The sequence below is a fragment of the Papilio machaon genome, chromosome 8 (assembly GCF_912999745.1).
Source record: "Papilio machaon chromosome 8, ilPapMach1.1, whole genome shotgun sequence".
NCBI lineage: Eukaryota > Metazoa > Arthropoda > Insecta > Lepidoptera > Papilionidae > Papilio > Papilio machaon.
The window spans coordinates 7,903,584-7,927,296 of record NC_059993.1 but is presented as its reverse complement, the minus strand read 5'-3'; the positions used below and the strand labels follow the sequence as shown (position 1 = coordinate 7,927,296).

General features: G+C 33.4%; 1 protein-coding gene across 1 annotated transcript; it reads left to right on the top strand.

The window, feature by feature from the left end:
• Window positions 1-1,620: 1,620 nt before the first annotated feature.
• LOC106720384 (V-type proton ATPase 116 kDa subunit a1) lies at window positions 1,621-22,290 on the top strand. The gene is made up of 14 exons (XM_014515066.2): window positions 1,621-1,753; window positions 6,434-6,557; window positions 14,712-14,879; window positions 15,618-15,944; window positions 17,799-17,975; window positions 18,398-18,610; window positions 18,862-19,012; window positions 19,157-19,530; window positions 19,760-19,869; window positions 19,966-20,093; window positions 20,341-20,558; window positions 20,872-21,043; window positions 21,541-21,712; window positions 21,961-22,290. Exons 2-14 carry the CDS (start codon window positions 6,441-6,443, stop codon window positions 22,085-22,087), a joined length of 2,454 nt encoding a protein of 817 aa, XP_014370552.2. The 5' UTR covers window positions 1,621-1,753; window positions 6,434-6,440; the 3' UTR covers window positions 22,088-22,290.
• The last annotated feature ends 1,423 nt before the right edge of the window (window positions 22,291-23,713 follow it).

Here is a 23,713-nt window from a genome sequence, read left to right as displayed (position 1 = left end):
TTTTGAAAACCCCGATTTTACAAGCGGACCTTGTAAAGCTACTTTTAATGTCACCGATGAATTGTGAATGCCGTCCGTTTGTGATTTAAATACATATAATCTTACTAGTTACTAATATTATAAATGCCAATGTTTAAATGGATGGATGGATGTTTGTTTGGAGGTATCTCCTGAACGGCTTAACGAATCTTAATGAAATTTGGCACAGATGTAGAACATAGTCAGGAAGAACACATAAGCTACATTATAAAGTCTAATTTCGCGCAGACGGATTCGCGGAATACAACTAGTATATACATATTAAGGCGTTTTTAAGAAGGATCTTTTGAGCGACAGTTAACTTTTATTCAACGTCTGCTGCCTTACAAAAATTAAAAAAAAACTGTAGCTAATTTTGTATTCTTGGCCTTCTTTAACAGTCTAACGGCCTAATTAATATTTAAGATATATTGTATATGTTTATTCAATGAGTTTAAACAGCAACATAGCAGCGCAATTATCGTGCGCATATCTCACTATAAACATCAACATTAACATCTGCAGATCAAGAGATTTCGGTAACTCGCCTCATGATGTTATTTTTAACCGCTTTAATCAATCAATTGGCCACATTGAAGCGACACTTGATAAGTGCAGAGTTTGTTCCACACTGGTCTTCGGAATATACTAATCATATCAGTGGTCTTACTTTTTCTTTCCGTTATTGCTTAATTATTCTCTTCTGACAAAATTACTCTTTTACGGTGGATTCGCACTGTTGAATGATTTATATAAAACTAATTGCTATCCCTTTAATTCCCTTGGAAAAATCCGAGACATGTTTTAAGAGTGGTGTTTTGGTAGTCGAATTTAATCATTACTTTAGTGTGCTAGGCTTATTTTACACATTTCTTATCTCTTTTTACTGCAAATAATCATTTAACAAAAGCAAAAATGTAATCACATATTTTTCTAATTATTTGTAACTTGCTAACGCCCGCGACACTGTCCGCGCGGAAAAAAAAATAATAAGTAGTCTATGTGTTCTTCCAGACTATGTTCTACATTTATGCCAAATTTCAACGAGATCCGTTGAACCGTTTTGTAGATACCTTCTAACAAATCCATCCATCCATCAATACATCCAAACATTTATAATATTAGTAAGCTTTAAATAAATAGAATTATGCATTTTGTACATATTCAGAAATTTCGATTAAATCTGATATGAAATTGTTTATTTTAATTCGCATATCTTGTACAATGCAATACAGCGATGCGAATTGTTCATGATTAAAAAAATATCTCGTGAATTTATAAAAGAACATATTTAGTCGCAGATTTTCTAACAGTGATTTTATATACTAATTTAGGCTATAAAGCCGAATTTAATTCCTAAATTTAAAATTATAGGAACTACATAACTCTGCTCAATTTACTTAACCTTGAGATACAATTAGGTTATAATTAAGATTTTAATTATGGCATTAATCGATAGCAATTTTATAATATTTTATTGTTTCCTATAATAAAAATATTAATTAAATTATAATATTAGATACAAGTGGAACTAACCATTTATGATGCGGAGTGTCTACTGTCTACACAGGACTAGGACTAGGTCTGTTCAGTGCATGCGACACCGCCGTGAGAGGCGTACGTCCGTTTCGCGACTCCATTCCATCGGAATGAGACTTTCATAGTTAAACTCTATGGAAAAAGTTTAAAAGGAACACAGTGATAAAGTTTTGTCGCTTCATTGTTTATAATTCGAGTGAGTAGAATTTATCATATTAAAAAAATTGTTTTTATGTGACGTTAATATACTTTGATCTCTGTCCTATATTCATGATATTTAGAACTATATTAGTACGATTGATGTATTTATTAATATTTTAATAAAAATTCTAATTTGATGATGCGTCATAAATTTTCCGTGACAAATATGAGTTAATTTAGTCTTCATTTGTTTTGTTTTATTTATTGAAAAACAATTATAATAATTGTTTTATGCGAAAGAAAGATTGCAAATGATTTTTTTATTTTTAAACAACAAAAGGAATAAGGTCGATAGAAGTGGCCAGCTAAAAATGTCTACAGCCAAATGTTTACATACAAACGAGCCGCTAAAAATAGTAAAGGGTAGGTAGGAGAGATAATAAATTTCAAATATATCAACGCAACTAGTTACTAACTAGTTCAAGATCGTATCAATGGATTCCCGGACAATATTTTTGATAAAGCGCGAGTACTATTTGGATTCGGTCCAGGTACGAAAATACAATGCTTAGTGATGTCTCGATGCAAGTCTGCCTGGGCCACTGATACCCGCTAATGTGACTCTGACGTGAAAACGCATAATTCGCATTCCCCAGCCGATATTCTAGGCATAGAGTGATACATTCAACATCCACTCTGTAATGTTTTACAGACAAAAGATTTCTTTGTTTAACTCACAAACTACTTAAATGATTTTAATAATTCTTTCACAGGGAAAAAACTTCTTTATCAGGGAACCTATTATCATATTTTATTTTTTGTTATCTTAGAAAAGCGAGAATATGTTGCAAAAAAAAATCACGAATTTTAATCATTTGGTAGCGTTATTCCTCATAAAGAATGCGAGGGACAATTATATGTTTCGGCAGTGGAAATGTAGTTTCGCCTGCAGAGTCACCTGTTTTCATACAACATATTGTCATCCCTTACATTATCTTTGAAAAAAACAGAGACAACAATACGTCATATCTATGTCTTTCCATGTGGTACATTGTCAATACACAATGTCGAAACCTACTGCGAGCTGTGGACCTAGCACGAATATTTGCGACAAGCTCCTTCGTATCATCAACGTCAATTATATCAAATTGTGTGAGTTTTTTGGTGTACTTTACGCTTAATAGGGACGCTGTACAAATTTTAAAACAAATTTTGCCGTCGTACACTATTTACTTTTAATTCTTCTAATGACTACAGGTATAAAAATCCGTAGTTGATTGATCAGTTTATCTTGGTCATCTTACCTTGCTATTATTTCATTATAATGTTAACATAGATTAAAGTTTTCATAATATATCTTAAAACTGATACTTTGTTCTTCTAAAATAACTGAAGTTGTTATAAAAAGGAAGTAACAAGTCATTAAAGAATAGCTTTGATTTTAAATACTTGAAAGACAGATCAGATCAACATAAGAATTGTAAGTCATTTGCAGAAAAGCGCGTTCAAGCGCTCAACCGTCATATTGACTTCCAGATTACAAAAATTGCGAAGCTTTTGAGAAGGAGCCAGAGGTCCTGGTTCTCCGCCATGTTCCAATTTGTATTTCAATTTACGAAATTACTTATGCATATTTTTATAACGTTCTTACCGCTAAAGAAATCATGATGGAACCTACCTACCTACAGATACATGCAAAGAAATTCAAAGATTAATATGAAGTCATCTCTAACTAGGGTAGGCTCCTCGATAGAACAAAAAGTTTGCATACCACTTTAAGTTCTTTCTTAGTATCATTAGTTTACATATTTACAGTTCTTTCGTGAAAATGGATCTATTACATTATCGTAGGTACTTTTATTATTTCGTACATCTATTTCTTCTTCCTTTGCAGTATTATTTTTGATTTGATTCAAGGTTATTATTATTTTATTATGCGTCTATGTATTTTATGACTTATTGTAACAGTGACTATATGCTCCAATGTACTGTATATTATGTACAATAGGAAGTCTAATAAATATCAATCGATAGTCGTTTATTTTATTAATCATTGTTATTGTTTATATAAGGGTACGACGCAATCGGACGGAGTACAAACAATACCAAGAAGTAATTTCGGCTTAGCTACCTTCCTAGAAATGAATAATTAGTAATTTTTATTTAACTTGTTTCTTAGAGCATATTAGTATTGCAAAATAGCAAGAGAAGTAACACAGTACTAAATTAGCAAATCAAAACATCAGTTATCAAGAAATAATTAATTTAAAGAAGCACTTAATTAAAATTTATCCGAATAATTGTCTATAATTATCTATATGCTTTCATTGAGGTAAATACTACAAATCAAATGGTAGCTTACTTTTTAAAATCACTCAAGGCTTCCAGATCTCAATGGAAAGAACTTCCGCATATGAAAAACTTTCCATTCGAGACAATCGAAATACGAGTATATAGCACTAATTGTACTTTTTCCGATTTTTTATCTGCATTTGTTTTTTTTATATTAGTTAAATTTATGAGATTTACTTGTAAATTTATCAATGTCAAACTCAATAGTGTTCATAGATTTTTTGTTGTTTTTTACATTTATAAATTTAATGCAAATAATTTTATCGCAAAATGTCGATTATCCATGCACTGGAGTGTAATATTTTCCATTGCGAAACAACAAACAACAAATGTCAAGTGAGTCGTATGAATACTTATGTGTATTTTAAAAAGATAAAAAAAGAGTAAACAGGTTTTTACGTTTTTGCTGCAAGGAATGCATCATATTGTTATGTGCGAAAGATCGACTCTGAGTCATGCCGATACTTAACTATATGTTTTAAAAGTAAATACAAAATAATTTCAACGTAGTCTAAGTATAAAACAATACTAAATTCTGGAGCTAAACACATTTTAAAAATGATGAACTTATGGAAATCGTTTGTTACTGAAAATTCGCTAGACTATTCAGTATATCTAAGTCTAATCCATCCTTACAAAAGTTAGTATAATACAATGTAATATAGCGTGCGCATATATTAGTATACTAGCTGACACCCGCGACTACGTCCGCGCGAAATTTAAAAAAAAGCATAATAAGTGGTAGTAGTAGCCTATGTGTTCTTCCAGACTATGTCCTACGTCTATGCTAAATTTCATCGAGATCCGTTGAGCCGTTCTGGAGATACCCTGAAATAAACATTCATCCATCCATCCATCCAAACATTCGCATTTATAATATTAGTAAGATTACAGCAACATGTCTATAAATCTTAAACTACATAAGTATAGGTTATATTTGCGACTGGATCTCAATTGTCGTGTGCACTAAACGACCCCAAGTCGCAAGAGAGGTCACTGACCTTTAGGATGTAGCTCTTGCTATTTCACTCAATGAACACCTCCGTGAGGTCAATTTGTTGATACTCTGTGGTTCTGACGTCATAGCATCTCATGTATTTATAATCTGTATTATTTATGGTGAATTGAATCTGAAATGTTTAGTAATCTAGTGCCGTATAATGCAGATTGGAGTAGTTGAGGTTGATATATAGGTTAATGAAATTTCTGATACGAGGAATAAAAGATCCATCTAGAGGACGAAACCTGATACCATATATAGATTGGAAAAAGGAAAGGGAGATGATGACGAACTTTATTTTCACCAGATAGACCCAGGCGATGTTTAATGTGTATATCGACGCTGGAAAGTGTAAACGCTGTAACCCCGAAAGTATGAACTTTACAGGAGAGCCAAAAAATGATAACTCGTGAGCTGATACGCCTACAAGCATGCGGTATTTAGCAATGTTGTGTAGTTTGTGCTAACCTATAATAAAATCATTATCATTTGATAATGGTTGAAATTATTAACGTGTGAAAAACATATTCGCGATTTCAAGGGTTACAGCGTTTATGCTTTCCAGCGTCGATATATGTAAATGTAAACGTTGTTCGTTTCATTGTGAACTTGCTTTTAAATACTGTGGCATATTAAAAATAATATCTACATAACTTATACAATTACTTATAAAAATATGCGACATTCTTATGTGGAATTCTATGTAGAGAAAATGTAAGTTAAATAAACCCTAATGAAAATTACATAACATTTAAATAAAAGCTTATTTTTAACATCAATAAAATAAGCTGACATTGGTATATCCTGAGAAAGGCGCTTTTGGAATTAATTAAAAAACCCGAATGTCACCACGCTGTTTAAAACCGGTCAAGCCAACGACCACAGTGGAATGGAACTTGTTAAACATACAAATAAACCTGCGAAAAACAGTCCCGTCCCGTGAGTCGGGCAAGAACGTCAAGTTCATTATCAGCCCATACGTCTACATCGAGGGACATGCCCAAGTAATATCAAATAGCGTCTATTTTTTATACGCGACTTCGTCCGCGCGGAATTAAAAAAGACAGAATTAATAGTAGAACTATGTACCATATGAAAATTTGTTCTATATCTGTGGAGTACGATAATTTTTATACGTCGAACCGTTGTAAAGTTATCGAGAAAGTATGTTAATCAAACGTATCCCAGGAGAACAGTTGCATTTCCTGTATCATAGGTTACCTATGTGTTCTACCAAAATGTGTTCTATATCTATAGTAAATTTCATTGAAATCTGTTTGGCCGTTCTTAAGATACCTAGTGTCAAACATCCATCCAAACATTTACATTTATAGTATTAGTAAGATTTCTATTACTTATAGACAACTGATTTATATGCCACAGGTGCACCATGGGGTCGATGTTCAGGAGTGAGGAGATGGTGCTGTGCCAACTCTTCGTACAGCCCGAGGCAGCCTACATCTCTATGTACGAGCTGGGGGAGGCAGGCATCGCACAATTCAGAGACGTGAGTATATTCAAAAGGCAATCCATTTGTACGAAATGGCTCTTTGTAAAGTGTGCTACGAAAGAATTACGCAATGCGAAATAACTTAAGGGCAAAGCCACAAGCTCTTTGTTCCGAAAGAGCTATAAGTTTTAGCTTATTTACTCTTAATTATCAACTGTATGAAACAGTCATAACTATTATGACAAGCTGCTTATTATAATCCTTATCCTATTTGAAATAATGGTTGGATTAGAGTTTTATTAATTGCAAGACACCATCCAAAACCAAGTTGATTAGTATAAAGTAATTAAAATCACAAAATAATACAACTTTAAATAAACGAAGTTAAAATAATTGTCAAAAAATTGTGTACAATTTTGTAAAACGTATCATTTAATCGGGCTTCCATTATGTTTGATGATGTAATGATCAACGTTATCTTCAAAAGGGATCTTTTTTTTTTGTTTACATTTTTTCAATTCACATTCATTTGTTAGTTATGCAAAAGCGACTCGCCATAGTCACGAGTATATTTTATAAATGCAGTCAGTCTAGTCAAACTCAGTTTTTTTCACTGATTTATAATTAATTTTTAAACACGAAAAAGTTATTTTATTTCAGTAGTATTAATTTTGTTTTATATATAGTGACAAGAAAAGCACGAACCGTGAATGATGCTTTTACTTTTGTCGCACAAAATATAACCCCAGTTCATCACTGAACTGAGCTCCACTAATTTCTGTTGGCACATATTGCCCTCCCTTACATTATCTATGACAAAGTAGAGACAACAATATGTATTATTACAAGTGTGACTATAATTGAAAACCACAATAATATATTTATGAGCGTCGGTGTCTCAGGGATTAAGCGTTTGACTTGTAATCCGCAGGTCCTGAGTTCGATCCCGCCATGTACCAATTTGTTTTTCGATTAACATATGTACATTTATCCGACGTTCTTACGGTAAAGGAAAAAATTGTGATGCAACCTGCTCATATATGCGAAGAAATTTAAGGATATGTGTAAAGTCAACCAACTCGCACTGGGCAGGCGTGGTTGACTATAGCCTAGTCATCACTAACTTAGGATAGGCACCGAGATCCTCGGTAGGGACGTATAGTGAGCTGATGATCAAATATTTATGTAAAGACACGTGTACGTAGATACAACCCATTGAAAAAGTATTTAACAATGGGCTTTAACCATTGAGTGATAAAACAAACAAAGTTGTTATCGGCCTCCATTTACTTTGTTTTGACAACCGCTGAACTAATTAGATAGGAGTGTTTATTAAAACAAATTACTGTTCCGAGAACTCTAATGCAATTTTAACAAGCTTTTTAATAAAAAAAATCATAAAAATCCCGTGTTTTTAATAACAAGTTTAAAGGTAGGCAAGGCAACGCATTTGCCTTCTAACTAATAGAAGTTGTCCATGGACAATAGTCACCTCGTTTATTTAAATATTGTATATCAGGTGGCCGCTCTATCCTTTTCCATCTTTTCGTTACTACATGTGACTCTTACTCTACCTACAACATATCGGACTGTTGGTTATGTCTACAATTGATTTCTTCAATAGCCAGCGACTGAATTGCTTTCACCTTGCTTTTCTTACACTCACGTTTGTAAGTTAATTTTCTAAACGACCTTCCACTTTGCTACATCGCGTTAACATATCGAAAATTGTACTTCAATATGTTTTTAAACGTAAAGAAACTTATCTATTAAATTGTTTTTTTTTATCATTTAATGTAAAAAAAATTGACGACAGAAACTTTTAAAGCAATTTAATATTTTATTTTAATTTCGTTATGGCTTAATTAGTAAATTTTATAAGACGAAAAAATATGAGAATGTAATCATTTCTCTCTTGTTATTATAAATCAATGAAAAAATTATCTTATTACCTTGTAATAGAAGTTGTAATGCAAAACAAATTTTTTTGTTAAGGTCATGGTCGGGATCAAAATCGCTGATAATGTAACAAAGATACGGGATGTTATCACAATACGACAGAAGTTGTCTATTGTTAAAGATTTATTTTTAAATCTTACACGACGCTACACCATGTTCCTAACCTAACTTTATGACAAGTACGCACAAACAAAAACGTTATTATTTGTTAATTAAAAAAAGATTACGCATTAGGATCGGTATTATAAAAATGCATTCCTGTATTTATAGGCTATTCTTCTTTCAATTAAATATCTAGGTCTTACTGTTAGGAGTTCCACCATTTCCAGTCAAATTTCGTTACGCGACAGAGATGAAAGATACACCATAAGTGAAGAATAAGAGAGACGGGTTTATATAGCCAAGACAGTGATATGATATAGTATATTTAGGCTAATTTACTCAAAGTTTGAAATCATACTTATCATATTTCATACTAATATAATAAATGCGAATGTTTGGATGGATGTTTGAAATAATACTAATAATAATTCATACTAATATTATAAATGCGTTTGGATAGATGGATGGATGGATGTTTGTTTGAAGTTATCTCCAGAACCGCTCAACGGATCTCTATGAAATTTGGCATAGATGTAGATCATAGTCTGGAAGAACACATAGGCTACTATTACTACTACTACTACTACTATTTTATTATGTTTTTTTAAATTGCTCGCACACGGAGTCGTGAGCGTAGGCTAGTCTTATGTATAAAATTCTCGTGTCACAATGTTCGTTCCCGTACTCCTCCGAAACGGCTTGACCGATTCTCATGAAATTTTGTGAGCATATTGAGTAGGTCTGAGAATCGGCCAGCATCTATTTTTCATACCCCTATTAAGTTTTTTTTTAACTGCGCGCGGACGGAGTCGCGAGCGACGGCTAGTTTTTGTGTAATTGAAGAACAAACCATAAATCTTTGTTTTTTATATACGTATAACATGTAATTAAAGGGTATCACGAAAGTCTGTGCAAATGGAGGATCGTTAACCTTTTGAGTGCAGTGACATCGAAACATTTTAATTGTTTCTTTTTCAGTGACGACACAAAGGGTTAATGAACAATGGATATTCTTACAAATGACTCACAAAGGTTTATATAATCTATGAGTTGTGTTAATATTGCGTAAAGACATATTACTGATTATGAAAGATAAAAAAAACTATGTGAAATCTTTCTTCCTTACAACATCATTCTTTGTAGAACTTTAAAAGCAAATTTGTAATAGTTTTCTTTTTATTAAAATATAAAAAAAAAACTTGTTAACAAAATATTATCATTATTTATAAAATCTATTGAACTATGTACATATATCATGTAACCAGGACCGGTTTTATAATTTCCGGCGTCTTGAGCGAGATTTTTGCGATGCTCTTTTATTTTTAGTGTCGGGGAAAATCTTTCAAAGGTGGTGTATCTTAGGCCACCACAGGCGCCCATTATAATCCGACTCTGGTGCCGGCGGCGCCCCAATATAACCGGCGCCCTGGGCGGTTGCCCCATCTGGCCCTACCTTAACGCCGCCACTATATATAACAAACAATCAATTCATAGTAATTAAGGTGTTTTACGTACTAATTGAACGTGACGCCTCAAACCGTTCACTAAAGCTCTCACAATAAAATCTTCAAAGAGAGAAACTTTAAAGTGATCGTAAATCAGAAGCGTAACAACGTCTTAATAAAATCAGTATTAAGCTTTGGGTTTTGTCCATTGACGTATTCGTTTAACATAAAATTTACTAATGCGAAATTCTTAATTATTATACACTAGCTTTTACCTGCGACTCCGTCCGCGCGGAATAAAAAAAATGCACATAAGATAAAAAAAAGTTCCTATGTCCGTCTCCTAGTTCTAAGCTACCTCCCCATCAATTTTCAGCTATATCAGTTCGACCGATCTTGAGTTATAAATAGTGTAACTAACACGACTTTCTTTTATATATATATAGATAGAAGATGTCTTGTGAGGTTGAGGTATTTCACCGGTTGATCTGGCCCATGCAGCACCAAATGTTATTAGAACAAAAATAGAACAAAATATATCTGATGATTTTAATACAAAAATACTGTGACTTACTTGACATAATTAAAAAATATGAAGTCGAGCTTCTATGACTAATCTAAAGTATGAATATTATACTGAGGCACGCATTTAGGGAATGAGGTTCCACGCCTTCCGAGGCCCTTGCTGACGAGCTTGTGATTTTGTGAAGGGAGCGGCCTTTTCGTGACTGCCCTATTGATTTGACAGCACTGTGCTGTTTTATTCAAGCAGCTTAGAGTTAAAAGGTGTTTTTCATGTAGGTCAAGGATGAGTTACTTTAAAAAATTATAAAGAGATAATTACATTTCAGACTTACATGAAATTTTAGTTAATTAAAAACAATTCTAGAATTATTGCAAAAAAATTAATAAAAATTCGTGTTTGTTTTTCATACAATACATTTTCTACTTTGGCACAGGACATTTGATGTTATGTTTGCTAGTGACTGTACGAGTGGTAGATAATTTGTTAGTGTCATCTTTACTATGGAAAAATATATACGAAAATAAATGCCATAATGCGTATATTCTATTAAATCAAAGCTATCGTATTACCGTGAAATTCCAACGACGAAACACTTATATTTAAAATGTATTGACATGTCTGTGTTTCATACGAAAATGTGAGGCCATATTATATGTTATAATACAGTATTGCCAGAGTTATCTATCCACAGTTGTAAATAATAACAAACATATTTCGTTCAGTCATAAAAAACGAGGCTAAATAGTAAACAAAGCCTCAACAAATTTGCTGGAAAGCTGGAAAAAAAATATAAAATTAAACATATCAATGCAAAAAAATCCTGGCCAATAACAAAGTTTTTAACCATTAAGACGAAACATTAATTTTTTTAAACTAAAATTGAGACTTAAATACGTAAGCAAATGAGGATATTACGTAAAACCTTAGACATGGAACAAAAATGTCTGATTAAAATTCATCACGTTATTGAGCACCTACATATTTGCATTATAATTTACATTAAAGCGTAGGATGAGTGCATGCATTAATAATTGCGGTTAATAGTTATGTCCATGTTATGATTACGGGAAGGACATTTCAACATGTTTAATTAAATATTACACAAGTAATGCGTATTTAATAAACTAATGCATCAATGATCGGTTTATTACCATTTCTATGAAAAAAAAAACTGCTCCAAAGTTAATTTAATTATAACATTATTAAATTTATCAATAAATTACTTTATTGAATGAACATTTTGGGATGTCTATTAGCTATTAAATTATTTAAACTTTCGTGAGACATTACTATTAACTTATATAGGAACGGCTAAAACACTCACGTACATATGTATGTGCGGTGTCGGCACCAACTATTTTCGAGCCCATCGGGGCTAAAAAAAAAATTAAAATTCATCAGGGTGAGTGAGACTGGTATTATTTCGCGGACGGGACCCGTCGCTCACTGAGCGACTATCTGTCTATTAGCTTTTTAACTAGTTGTTAGTTCTTATTTCGATTTTAGATTATTTTTTCTATTTAATTATTTTATTTATAAGAGTAATGGATGAGTAAGCTGATAAAAATATAAGCAATTTATACCAAAAGCAGTTACATATTTAGACGGCTATGGAAAGATTCGTGAAACTGATCCACCAAATTCAATACACGTACATTGAGAATTGATATCAGATGACGTTATGTCGTGTTTACGACGGACAGTAAAGCCGCGCCTTAACCCAAAAGTAAGACGACACATTATTCTAACATTTCGGCTTCCCGTTATGATTAATATTGAGTTTTGTAGCGTTTGCAAAAAAAATGTTTAAAGTTACAGTTGTACTCTTTTTTGTTTCAGAAGACTGTGCTCGGATATTATCTTTTGCTAAATTTCGGTACAAACCTATATTAAAAAATATTCAAGTTACTTTTAATAATGAAACACAGTAACAAGTATAAGTATGTTGTTTTCTATCTTAATGCAAGCGGTCATTTGACCTCAATTAACATCAATAGACGGCCCAGGCCATTGACAATTTGGTGTTTTTGCGTTGACATTTCCATGAATTTTATGACCCTTGTGATACTGACATTTGTGTTATTGTTATCGTCAATATTGGCTTATACGTACTATATATTTAAATCACGTGGTGTATTTTTAGAAACTTTTTGACTCCAATCCCCTCTGGAGATATGTGGTGAGGTTTCACACCACCCGTCTCCCTTGTACATAAGTTTTCAAAATATTTTTCTTTATTCTTTAAATTTACTTCATCAGTCAGAAATTAAATACACATGATATTTTATCTCAGCTCTCCCTCCTCGTGATGTTTCGTGATTTTTTTTCAGAACCTCTTCCCCTTTCAAGTCTAACATGATTAATGGACAATCTCTGAAGAAGCTTTTATTAGGACTATTGTTTTTATTCTAAATTTTAGATATATCATTCAATTTGTTATTGCTTTTTGGTCTAAATATCTCCATTTTCATAAGGTGAAGGATAACATCGTGATGCAACCTGCACATATCGGAGAAGAAATTCAATGATATGTGTGAAGTCAACCAACCCGCACTGCGCGTGGTTGACTATGGCCTAGTCACCCCTAACTTGGAGTAGGCTCCGAGCTACTCGGTAGGGTGATGATGATGATGACGATGATCTATGGTTTAAACGGTTTTAATTTCTGATTATCCCTCTAGGTTAGGATTGTGATCACAAACCAAAAACAATTAATTTGATAATCAAGTGCGTCTATCTAGAATGTAAATTTCCTTTAAAAAGCAGAATTACATTTATGGAACTGGACTTCAGATAGTCATAGATCCTAGCATTATATTTGTAACATAGGAACATCCACATCATAAATTTCTCAGCGGTAGACGACGGACGGCGGTCGGTAGAGCGTTGAATTACTGCCCTATTTTAATCAGGATGTAACAATTTCATGCGCTTCACTGTTGCCACAAAAACTGCTATGTTTGATACGTTTATTACTGCATAGTCTACATATGAGTGCTAATAATAATATCTATTAAACTTTTTATTTACCGAGCAGAGTGGATTTGGAACAATAAGACGTGAAAGGTTAGAAAACGAAAAAAATAAGTCCAATGCAGTAGTAAGGGACATTTCAGATTTCGTTATTTCTTCTTTTAATGCTTAGATTTTTATTAACCTTTAAAACATAAACGAAATTTGAGCAAAGGTTTTTTCGAAAACTTCTTTTTTGTTAATATTAAATTTTATTAAAATAAACTAAGTATCGGATATTTACTGAAATTTTTACATTGCTGGCTTCAAGTGAAATTCCTCTTCGTTATAATATTGTAACACTCGTATCTTTCGGTAGTATACTACAATACGAGTACAGTTACAGTTCCACAAGGGATTAAATGATAAGAGAATGTAATCTCTTAAGTACTTTAAATGATAGCATCTTAAGTTGTATTGTAAGTTGTTATTCGACCCATTCGTGTATTACGAGCTTTATACGTTACAAAATAGTTTATGTCAAGATTTCTCTGATAATTTCTTTGTGTAGTTTAGAAACAGTTGACGTATATTTTGTTGTTTTTTTATTACTTTTTAAAATGATTAGCAACGTTATCACTAGGAGCTTGCTTTCTACACGACACGATATGAAAATAATGAAAAATAAAGAATTATCAAGTCAGAATTAGTCTTAGTAGGGATTTAATAAAAACGTGTCATTTGAACTTTTTAATTGACGACAGTGACTTCAATAATCACATAGAAAATGTAGTACGTATAAAAATAATGAGGTCCACACATTACGTAATCACTTGAAAGAGCAGAGAGACAAGTGGAGGTGTTCATTGTCATTACAATTGACTAACAGTAATTGCTGCGATGTACCGGCTTGTAATCGCATGCTCGCTAAGTGGATAATATTTATCACTATACCCCTCAATCCCTTGAGTACGCAGAAGCAATGTTATTACATTAGTACTGCAATTAGTATCTAGAATGAGGATTATGATAAGGATTTCGCTTCTTTTTCTTCTACATCCAAATATCGGAGTATATAATTGTTTATGTATTTAATAGGTTCACCTGAAAGAAGCTTACTGTAGCCACATAAATATATGTTAGAAGCATAATGCTTCTTTTTTAAATCTCATTCGTTTTATTGCTTACTATAAAATTTCCTATAACAATGTAATCTCTTGTTGTCAGTTGAACCCCCACGTGAACGACTTCCAACGTCGGTACGTGTCAGAGGTGCGTCGTTGCAGCGAGATGGAGCGCAAGCTGCGGTACGTGCGAGGCGAGTTGCCCGAGCCACCTCCGCCGCCAAAGCCCTCGCCTACACTGCTCAGTCCTCGAGAGATCAACATACTAGAGGTAACGAACTGTACTCATTCTTAATAACTAAACAATAGTCACTATTAGTTTAGTGCTATGGAAGCGCTACAGAAAACCTTCCAGCTGGAACGGTGGAAGGGTGTACGAATGTCAAACAAACCTGGAACCCTAGCTTGCAATTGTGACGCGGATAAGTTTACATAATTTTTTACTTCCATTTAACTCTTATTAAGGAAAGAATCCTTCAATTCTAATATTAGTGTCTATTTATTTATATGTTCAATAACACTATCCAATTCGAGACAATGTCTCTGAACATGTTAATATTATTTAGTTATCTGGTAAACACTGGAAACTATCGAAGTAATAGGTAGTTAGTAGTCCATATGTTTAAAAATAACTCAAATTCTTTTCAACGTGTAATTCCTTATAATTAATAGCATTGCACGCACGCCGCGAGGTATGTATAATCAATGGGAGGTGAAATTGTGCCAACGTCAACACTGACTCAGTTTTTCTCTGTATCTATTTTTTAAAACATCCGACAATATCGGCAGATGGCCAATAACGAACCACTAAGTGTTTAAATGTTCATAAAATAATAAACTGCTTGGATTTCTCGACTCAATTACGAAGAAAGAACAATAACTGACAAACATAATTACTTCCGTACAGAAGTAATACGATATTCCAATATATAAATGTATCAAAACTTATGTACGATTTCAAGAAGTCAGTGAACAGAGTTGGAAACTTAATATTTCCTATTATTTCCAGGAAAGAATAGACTACGTCGAGTCAGAGATTCAAGAAATAACTCGTAACGCTCAGAACTTGAAGACGGATTATCTCTCACTGAAGGAGCTCAAACTTTTAATTGAAAAAACCCAGACGTTCTTCCAAGACCACAGCCATCATAGAAAGATCTCCGCTTCAGTACAAGTGTACAACAATGAAGGGGTCCTGGGGCATCTCGGTTTTATCGCAGGTGTGGTGGCGACCCCGAAGGTGGCTTCGTTCGAGAGAATGTTATGGAGAATATCTCATGGAAACATCTTCTTCAAGCAAGCACAAATTGATGAACCACTGAAGGATCCTGTCACTGTAAGTTATTGAAACGAAATTTGAAGTAAAACAATACAAAAACATTTCAGATTTGTATTTGATACTCCACATTCAATGCGTTTCTCTTTTCTTTCATTTTGTAATTCAACACACCGTTAGAAATGTTTTTGTTTTGTAAGAATTCGTTCGATTGTATCTCTCATAGAGCTTCATACTAACCTGATTATTTATGCTATTAACAACCGGCTAAAGGTGGATATCCTAATAAAATCCGGTTCTAGAACGATTTTCATAGAAATGATTCACCTTCAAGGTTAATAACTAGTCTTTAATAACACTCGTATGGTTGCAAGAAACATGGTTATTGTGAGAAAACTATAAAAGATAGATATATGATATCGCAAATTTTTATTTAGCACATTTAATGAGCTACAATTCGTCCATACATCATTTTTATGTAGGTTCTATAGTTAAGGCTAAGTAAGCGCTGAAAGCAAAAATGTCCCTAATTTTCGCAACAAATTTTGAAGCTAAATTCAAAATATACTAGTCTTCTATTTATTTTAAAAAAAATCAAAAAATGGGACCCATCTGCAAGCACTTCCTTTCCATTAAAATAATTTTTATCAAAATCGGAGCACCAGAGGCGGAGCATCGGTAACACACATAAAAAAAAATTCAGTCGAATTGATAACCTTCTTATTTTTGAAGTCGGCTAAAAAGAACTTCAACGAAAAACTTGATCACTCGATAGTTTTTAAGCCTCAGTGCTTCGAGTGTTAAATAATTCAGTATGAATCGATGTTATTAAAAAAATTAAACAAGCATTTGACAAATGTAAAAGTGTATATAATATAATTTATCAAACAAAATTCAATGAAGAGAAACACTGGTTTGATTAGCCTTAAAAATGTCTATCTTGGTAATTAACGATCTATTTTAGTTCATAATTTGTGGTGAACATTACTTAATAATTAAAATTCAAACAACACATTGTTTGATTTGGAACCGTCGTGTTACAGATACAAGACCTCTATTTACAAAACAATCGCACCTTACATATTACGAACATCGTAATACTTCCTTACTTTAATACATATACCAGAAATGAACATCTTACTATTCAGAATAAAAAAACTGTTTTTTTTTTTTGACGAAGAAGATAGTCACTCGTGTTTACAGAATGGTTATTCTAAAATTATATAACCTTTTCATTCTTGGGATATGAGTAACAAATTAACACCCGGATATTGTTGAAAACTATAGAAAAATAGGTTATTGTTGAATCCGGTCTAGACCGCTAACGCTAGGTCAATATGTTGACCTTACATATAAAGATGGAAGGTAATACCAACCGGATAATGCTGGTATTCACTTGGGAATCGCATTTAGTATATTATATATATGGGAAAGGGAGATACAATCTAAACAAGCTTATCATAGCTATGAACTAAATGTAACTATAAAGATTGTATATCTACGGATTATTTGTATTAAATACAAGTTCTTGAAAACCTCTTCGAAAAAATATCTGATGCATGATATTGTAGGCATGTTAACGAAAAACCATTTTGATTATTAGCCCATTACTCGTAGTAAGCAAGTATGTGGCGGTCGTCAACCCTTGTTTTTAATATTGATTTTTCAAACGGCTTACCGGCGCAATGCTTTTTATAATGAACTAGTCGCTTATAGAAAATGGTAGAAAGAATATAAATTTGGTTAGCACCTTTACAAATTTGAAAAAAAAAAACGAATATGTCTTAAACAAACTTATTGATTACATTATAAATTAGACTTGACCAAAGATATTAATTACTGTCTTTCAAAATGTAAAAGTGTGGTTAAATATTTTCGCAACACCTTGATAACATATAATAAATTAATTTCTAGGGTCATGAACTCCAAAAGACTGTGTTCGTGGTATTCTTCCACGGTGAACAAATCAAATTAAGAGTAAAGAAGGTGTGCAACGGGTTCCAAGCAACATTGTACCACTGTCCCGCCACGTATAAGGAACAACAAGAAATGTTAGCTGGAATAGTTAGTCGGATCAAAGATTTGGAGATTGTAAGTATATTCTCTCGATGGCTGGCAATCCACAACCGTGCGGTTTTCGCCTAGCTTTCTACCGCGTACTGCCGCGTTGTGGAATGGTCTGTCCTCGGCGTTATTTCCAAACCGCTACGACTTAGGGTCCTTCAAGAAGCGAGCGTATCATCATCTCAATGGCCGGCAACGCATCTGCGATTCCTCTGGTATTGCAGATGTTCATGGGCGTCGATGAACACCTTGGTGTTCCCGCTGCTCGTTTTCCCCCTTCTCTTATAAAAAAAAATGCTCGAAGAATGTGCACCAATAAGGTCAAAATGTTGCGGATTGATAAACAAATTAAAAGGATCACAGTTCTGATCAAAATTATGGATTTAATCATATGGAACTATCCTTGCTCTAATGTATATTCTAGAGTTAACAGAGAAAAAATGTTTTAGGTACTAGAACAGACAGAGCAACATCGGCGGCTGGTGCTGGCAAACATCGCTCGCGACCTGAGTACATGGCTGGTGGCGGTGCGTCGCGAGCAGGCCATTTACCACACACTCAATATGTTCAGCATGGACATAGTCAAAAAGTGCCTCATTGCTGAGTGCTGGGTGCCGCGTATAGACTTACCTATACTACAGAAGGCGTTAGACAATGGAGTGGTATGTATGGTCGTACGTAAAAAGGGAATTATCAGCATTATGAAGGGTGTACCAGAAGTGATCTAGATAAAAATAAACGAGAAAAAAAAGAAAAATGTGTTAGTAAGGAATGAGGTCTGACTCACCTTACATTTATGGTACCTTACAAAACTAATCCATTCGTTTATCAGTTACAGCTACTGGCTCTAATACACTTTCGATTTTATCTAGTCATTATTCTTCGTGTTTATAAAGATCCTGTATGATTTCAGAAAGCCAGCGGTAGTCCGATCCCGTCATTCCTGCATCACGTGACAACGCACGAGACGCCGCCCACGTTCAACCGAGTCAATAAGTTCACAAGCGGCTTTCAAAACCTTATTGATTCGTACGGTGTTGCTAGTTACAGAGAAGTAAATCCAGGTTAACATACAGTATTTATATTGCAACCTTTCCTTTCACATTAACCTAACATATTTTCTCTCACCTTGACATTTAATTTTCTTTCATCATAATACGTTGTATTTTATGCAGCAGTTTTTTTAATATTAATTGTTTCATTTTCAGCGTTATATACAATAATCACATTCCCTTTCCTATTTGCGGTAATGTTTGGCGACGTTGGACACGGCCTCATCATGACCGCTTTCGCTGCGATCATCATCATATTAGAGAAGAGACTGGCCAAGAAGAAGACCGACAATGAAATCTGGAACATATTCTTCGGAGGTCGATATATTATCTTACTTATGGGCATATTCTCAATCTACACTGGTTTGATATATAATGATATGTTCTCCAAGTCTCTCAACATATTCGGCAGTAGTTGGAAAAACACTTACGATAATGAAACCTTGGTGCGTCACAGAATGCTCGAACTGGACCCCGCAATTGCCTACACACAAACGCCATATCCTTTTGGATTGGATCCCGCTTGGCAGGTAACTTGCTAAATAGTAAACTAAGTAACTGAACTGAAAACTTTGTACAAGATCTCCATATTCAAATTCTTTTGGATTTATTTAGCTTGTAGAAATTAAAAACCTTAATAAGAGACCTTAAGATATTATTTTATGGAGGTGTTTTTGTTAAATTATTTCGAATTAGTTAGGAAACCTAATATCAGTGACGACCTTGAACCTAATTCATATTGTTCTTGTTTTCTTTCAGTTCGCAGCAAACAATATAATCTTCCTCAATTCGTTCAAGATGAAGCTGTCCATAATATTCGGCGTAATCCATATGGCGTTCGGTGTGACAATGAGTGTGGTAAACTTCAAGTAATTACTATATTCATAGAAACTAGAGCACGTAGTTTTGTCAGTTCTATATTAGCTCTTAACATGTTTGCTATAAGGTGTATTTTTGCATTTCAGCTTCTTCAAGAGGAACTACATGATCTACTTGCAATATATCCCTCAGATATTGTTTCTATTGTTGCTGTTTTGGTATCTATGTATACTAATGTTTATGAAGTGGACGATGTACTCCGCCGTGTCGCCTGGTAAGTTGAAGTAAAAAACGTGAAAAAAAATATAAATGAAATAAATGTCACTTCAAGAAGGATAAGAATCTCTTTATATTTAAATGTGAGATAATCAATTTGAACATATAACTTTTAAAGTATTAAAGAGCTATAATCAAGGCTTCCATTTTTTGGTAAAGCTCATATGTGACGGTCATTTTAAAAATGAATTAGATAACAATGTATCGTCCTGACACCATTTTTATTGCGTATTTGATATTATCAGACCCGGCATATGGCACGTACTGCGCACCTTCAGTACTGATCATCTTCATCAACATGATGCTGATGAAAAAGTCCGATTCGCGGCCGCCGTGCCCGCAGCACATGTATGCCGGACAGGAACCGCTGCAGAAGACCTTCCTTGCCATAGCTTTCCTCTGCGTGCCCATCATGCTGTTTGGGAAACCAGTTTACCAGATGATAGCAGATAAAAAGAAAAAGGTGAGAAATTTTTTGAGGATCACTATTGTGATACTTTTCCGTCTCGCTGATTTTTCAATTGCTACTGCTTCAAATTCACCTGTTACTTATTTAAACCTTTTTGTTGCATAATAAATAGCCAAAAATGTGTTTTTTTTCTTTCGTTCTATAATTTTCCACATAAATGTTTTTAAATTAGGTAACTCGTCTTTTTTCACAAATGACGTGAACTCTTAGTAAGTTCTTTTTAAGGAAGATCGAGACAAAGTTCAGTTTTACTACGTCTATAGTAGTTTTAATACGTTTTACTACGTCATTTTTGTATCATCTGCAGCGATACCAACAAGGCGTAGAAAGCGGCGATGTGGCGGAAAAGGACCCACATGACGGCGGCATGGGAGAGGTGCTCATAACACAAGCCATACATACCATAGAGTATGTGCTCGGTACAGTTTCCCACACAGCATCCTACCTGCGTCTCTGGGCGCTGTCTCTGGCTCACGCACGTATGTGGAAAATATTTATTACAATAGCTGTCGCCCGCGACTCCGTCTGCGGGGAATTAAAAAAAACTATGCCTTCTTCCAGACTATGTACTATATTTATGCCAAATTTAATCCAGATCCGTTAAGCCATTCTTGATATACCTTCAAACAAACATCTATCCATCCATTCACCAAACCATCTAAACAATCGCATTTATAATATTAGTAAGATTTAAGTGCAGTCCTGTACGCCGTGACGTAGCTTTTATCGAATATCCGAATTGTAGTTTATTAGTAACTGCCACGATAGTTTGAGACTCTAATTGACAATTTAGTAAGAGAAATCTACTAAAAAGATTGTCATTAAAAGACTGAGTAGAACATTCTATTAGCTGTCTCTTAGAATATACCTGTTTAATACAAACGATTTTTTTAAGGTGTCACGTGTCAATAGATTCGTATTCCTTTGTCAATTCATAGTTTTTTAAGTTAATTACTGATTATTATCTATATTGCAGAGTTGTCAGCGGTGTTGTGGCAGCGCGTACTACGCATAGGTTTGGGCGGCGGGTCGCCTGTCAACGCGATACTGCTGTACGTGATATTCGCGGTGTGGGCGTTCTTCACTCTCGCCATCCTGGTGCTCATGGAGGGTCTCTCCGCATTCCTCCATACGCTCAGACTTCACTGGTAAGCCATACAAGGAATGGACGTAAAATCTTTGCCTGGATGCGTATAGGAATAAAGTAATTTGAACTTATACATCGAAAATATTAAACCAATTATCAGAATAAATAACAATAGTGTGTATGTGACTCTGCTTGGATTCAAAGTGAATTTAAATAAAGTTAAATCGGTTACTCAGTAACGCAAAAGGCGATAAAGTAATATAGACATAAAAGAAAACTAAATAAAAACAAAAATGTACTCTATTTCAGGGTGGAGTTTATGAGTAAATTCTATGAAGGTCAAGGATACGCATTCGTTCCATTTTCCTTTGCGGCAATACTGGAACGTGAAGACGACGATCTAGTGGTACAAAAGAATGGCGCCTCGCAGGAGTGAAAGACCAGCGTTATGCTAGACAATCAGTTGACATATATAAATGGACTATATCTAGTACAAAGACTATAAATCATAATATATAATAAGAATAGACTAATTCTAGTATTATTCTTTATCTTTGTAAAAGACTTGAACAAAGAAATGACGTTTAAATTAAAGAAAAAGTCGATTATTTTCATCGACTATAAAATTTTAAAACCATTAATTGACTCTTTGTTAATTATTTGAAGATGTTGAAAAACGTTATAAACAATTTTTTATCATATAATATGTATTACTGTTTTTTTTATTATACTTTTATTTAAATAGGACCGATTCACACAAAACATTTTGTTTCTCTCTTTTTTTTGCAAAAAATGATAAAATAACTAGTTCAACAGTGCGAACTTATGATTACATAACTTATTCAATTTTAATCCCTTCACACACTATCTCTCTCTCATTCTTGTACGCTTTATAAAAACAGATACAAAATACTTTAGGGTTAAGTATCACAAAGTGTGTAAACATAGATTTAAGTAAACTAGAGATTGGAAAATATAAATTAATGAATAATTTTTAAGCCAAAGATATGATGGTTTGTCTATTTTATATGCACATCGAATATTTAAAAATAACATTGTAGTGCCTTCTATAGAATTAATTCTTTTAAATTTTAAGTAAATTACATGATGAATATTACGTATACATAAGACAATTTGAGTCCTAACACGGGGGCCAATTTCATTTTTAATATGGCTTTTGCCAATCTTTGTTTTAAAAGTTTAATCTGCGGTTTACAACCATGCTTGCTATTTATACTTTTGACAGTTATATTTATATGAGTACAACTCTCAATTTATGTTTCCACCAACGAAACATATTTCGAAACATATTGTTATCTCACTCAGTTATGTCACTCTCCTTGATAAAACAGCGACAGACATAAGTTTTTATTCAGGTATTTTAAATTATTATGTTATAGCATATATAAATGTAATATACAATTTATTCTAATATACATAGAAGTTAAAATTTTAGTTATTTTGCTTGTTTATATTTAATTTTATTCATATTTTAATAAAGTTTATTATTTTAGAGTCAAGTTCTATTGATTTTTTCTTTCATATAAAATGGATTGTTTTCATTTAAAAATCATATCGTTCTACGTTGTGTTTCATATATTCTAATAACAAAAATAACTCCTTAAACAGGTCAGTAATTTTATTTTTTAAGTAGCCTGCGACTTCGTTAGCGCGAAATTAAAAAATGACTGTAACACCGCACACATAAGCTACCTTTCAATAAAAGTCCTGTCAATATTGATCCAGCCGTTTCGGAGATTACCTAGATAGATTCCAGATTAGATTCGCAGACAAGAAAACAGGCATAAATTAAAAAAAAAATTTCGTTATAAACAACGAAATTACATTATGTTCGCAAAATATGATTATTTTTTTTTTTTTCGATATTACGTACAGATAGTCCAATTTAATCAATCGTATAGGTAATGTTAAAAATAATTGCTTCACAAAATCCGTCCTTGACGGTTTCAAACTGTGGGTAACGACTTCAAAGGGAATTTACAGTATGGGATGACAACACAAGCTACTGCAGTCGAAACCCGATGTTAAGTTCAAACAAGGA

Bases quoted from the DNA above. Each gene is read 5' to 3' on its own strand.
- LOC106720384 (XM_014515066.2), top strand. From the start codon at position 6,441: ATGGGGTCGATGTTCAGGAGTGAGGAGATGGTGCTGTGCCAACTCTTC. The intron at 19,870-19,965 runs GTAATTACTATA...TTTGCATTTCAG, and splicing joins ATGAGTGTGGTAAACTTCAA to CTTCTTCAAGAGGAACTACA. The intron at 21,713-21,960 runs GTAAGCCATACA...ACTCTATTTCAG, and splicing joins CATACGCTCAGACTTCACTG to GGTGGAGTTTATGAGTAAAT.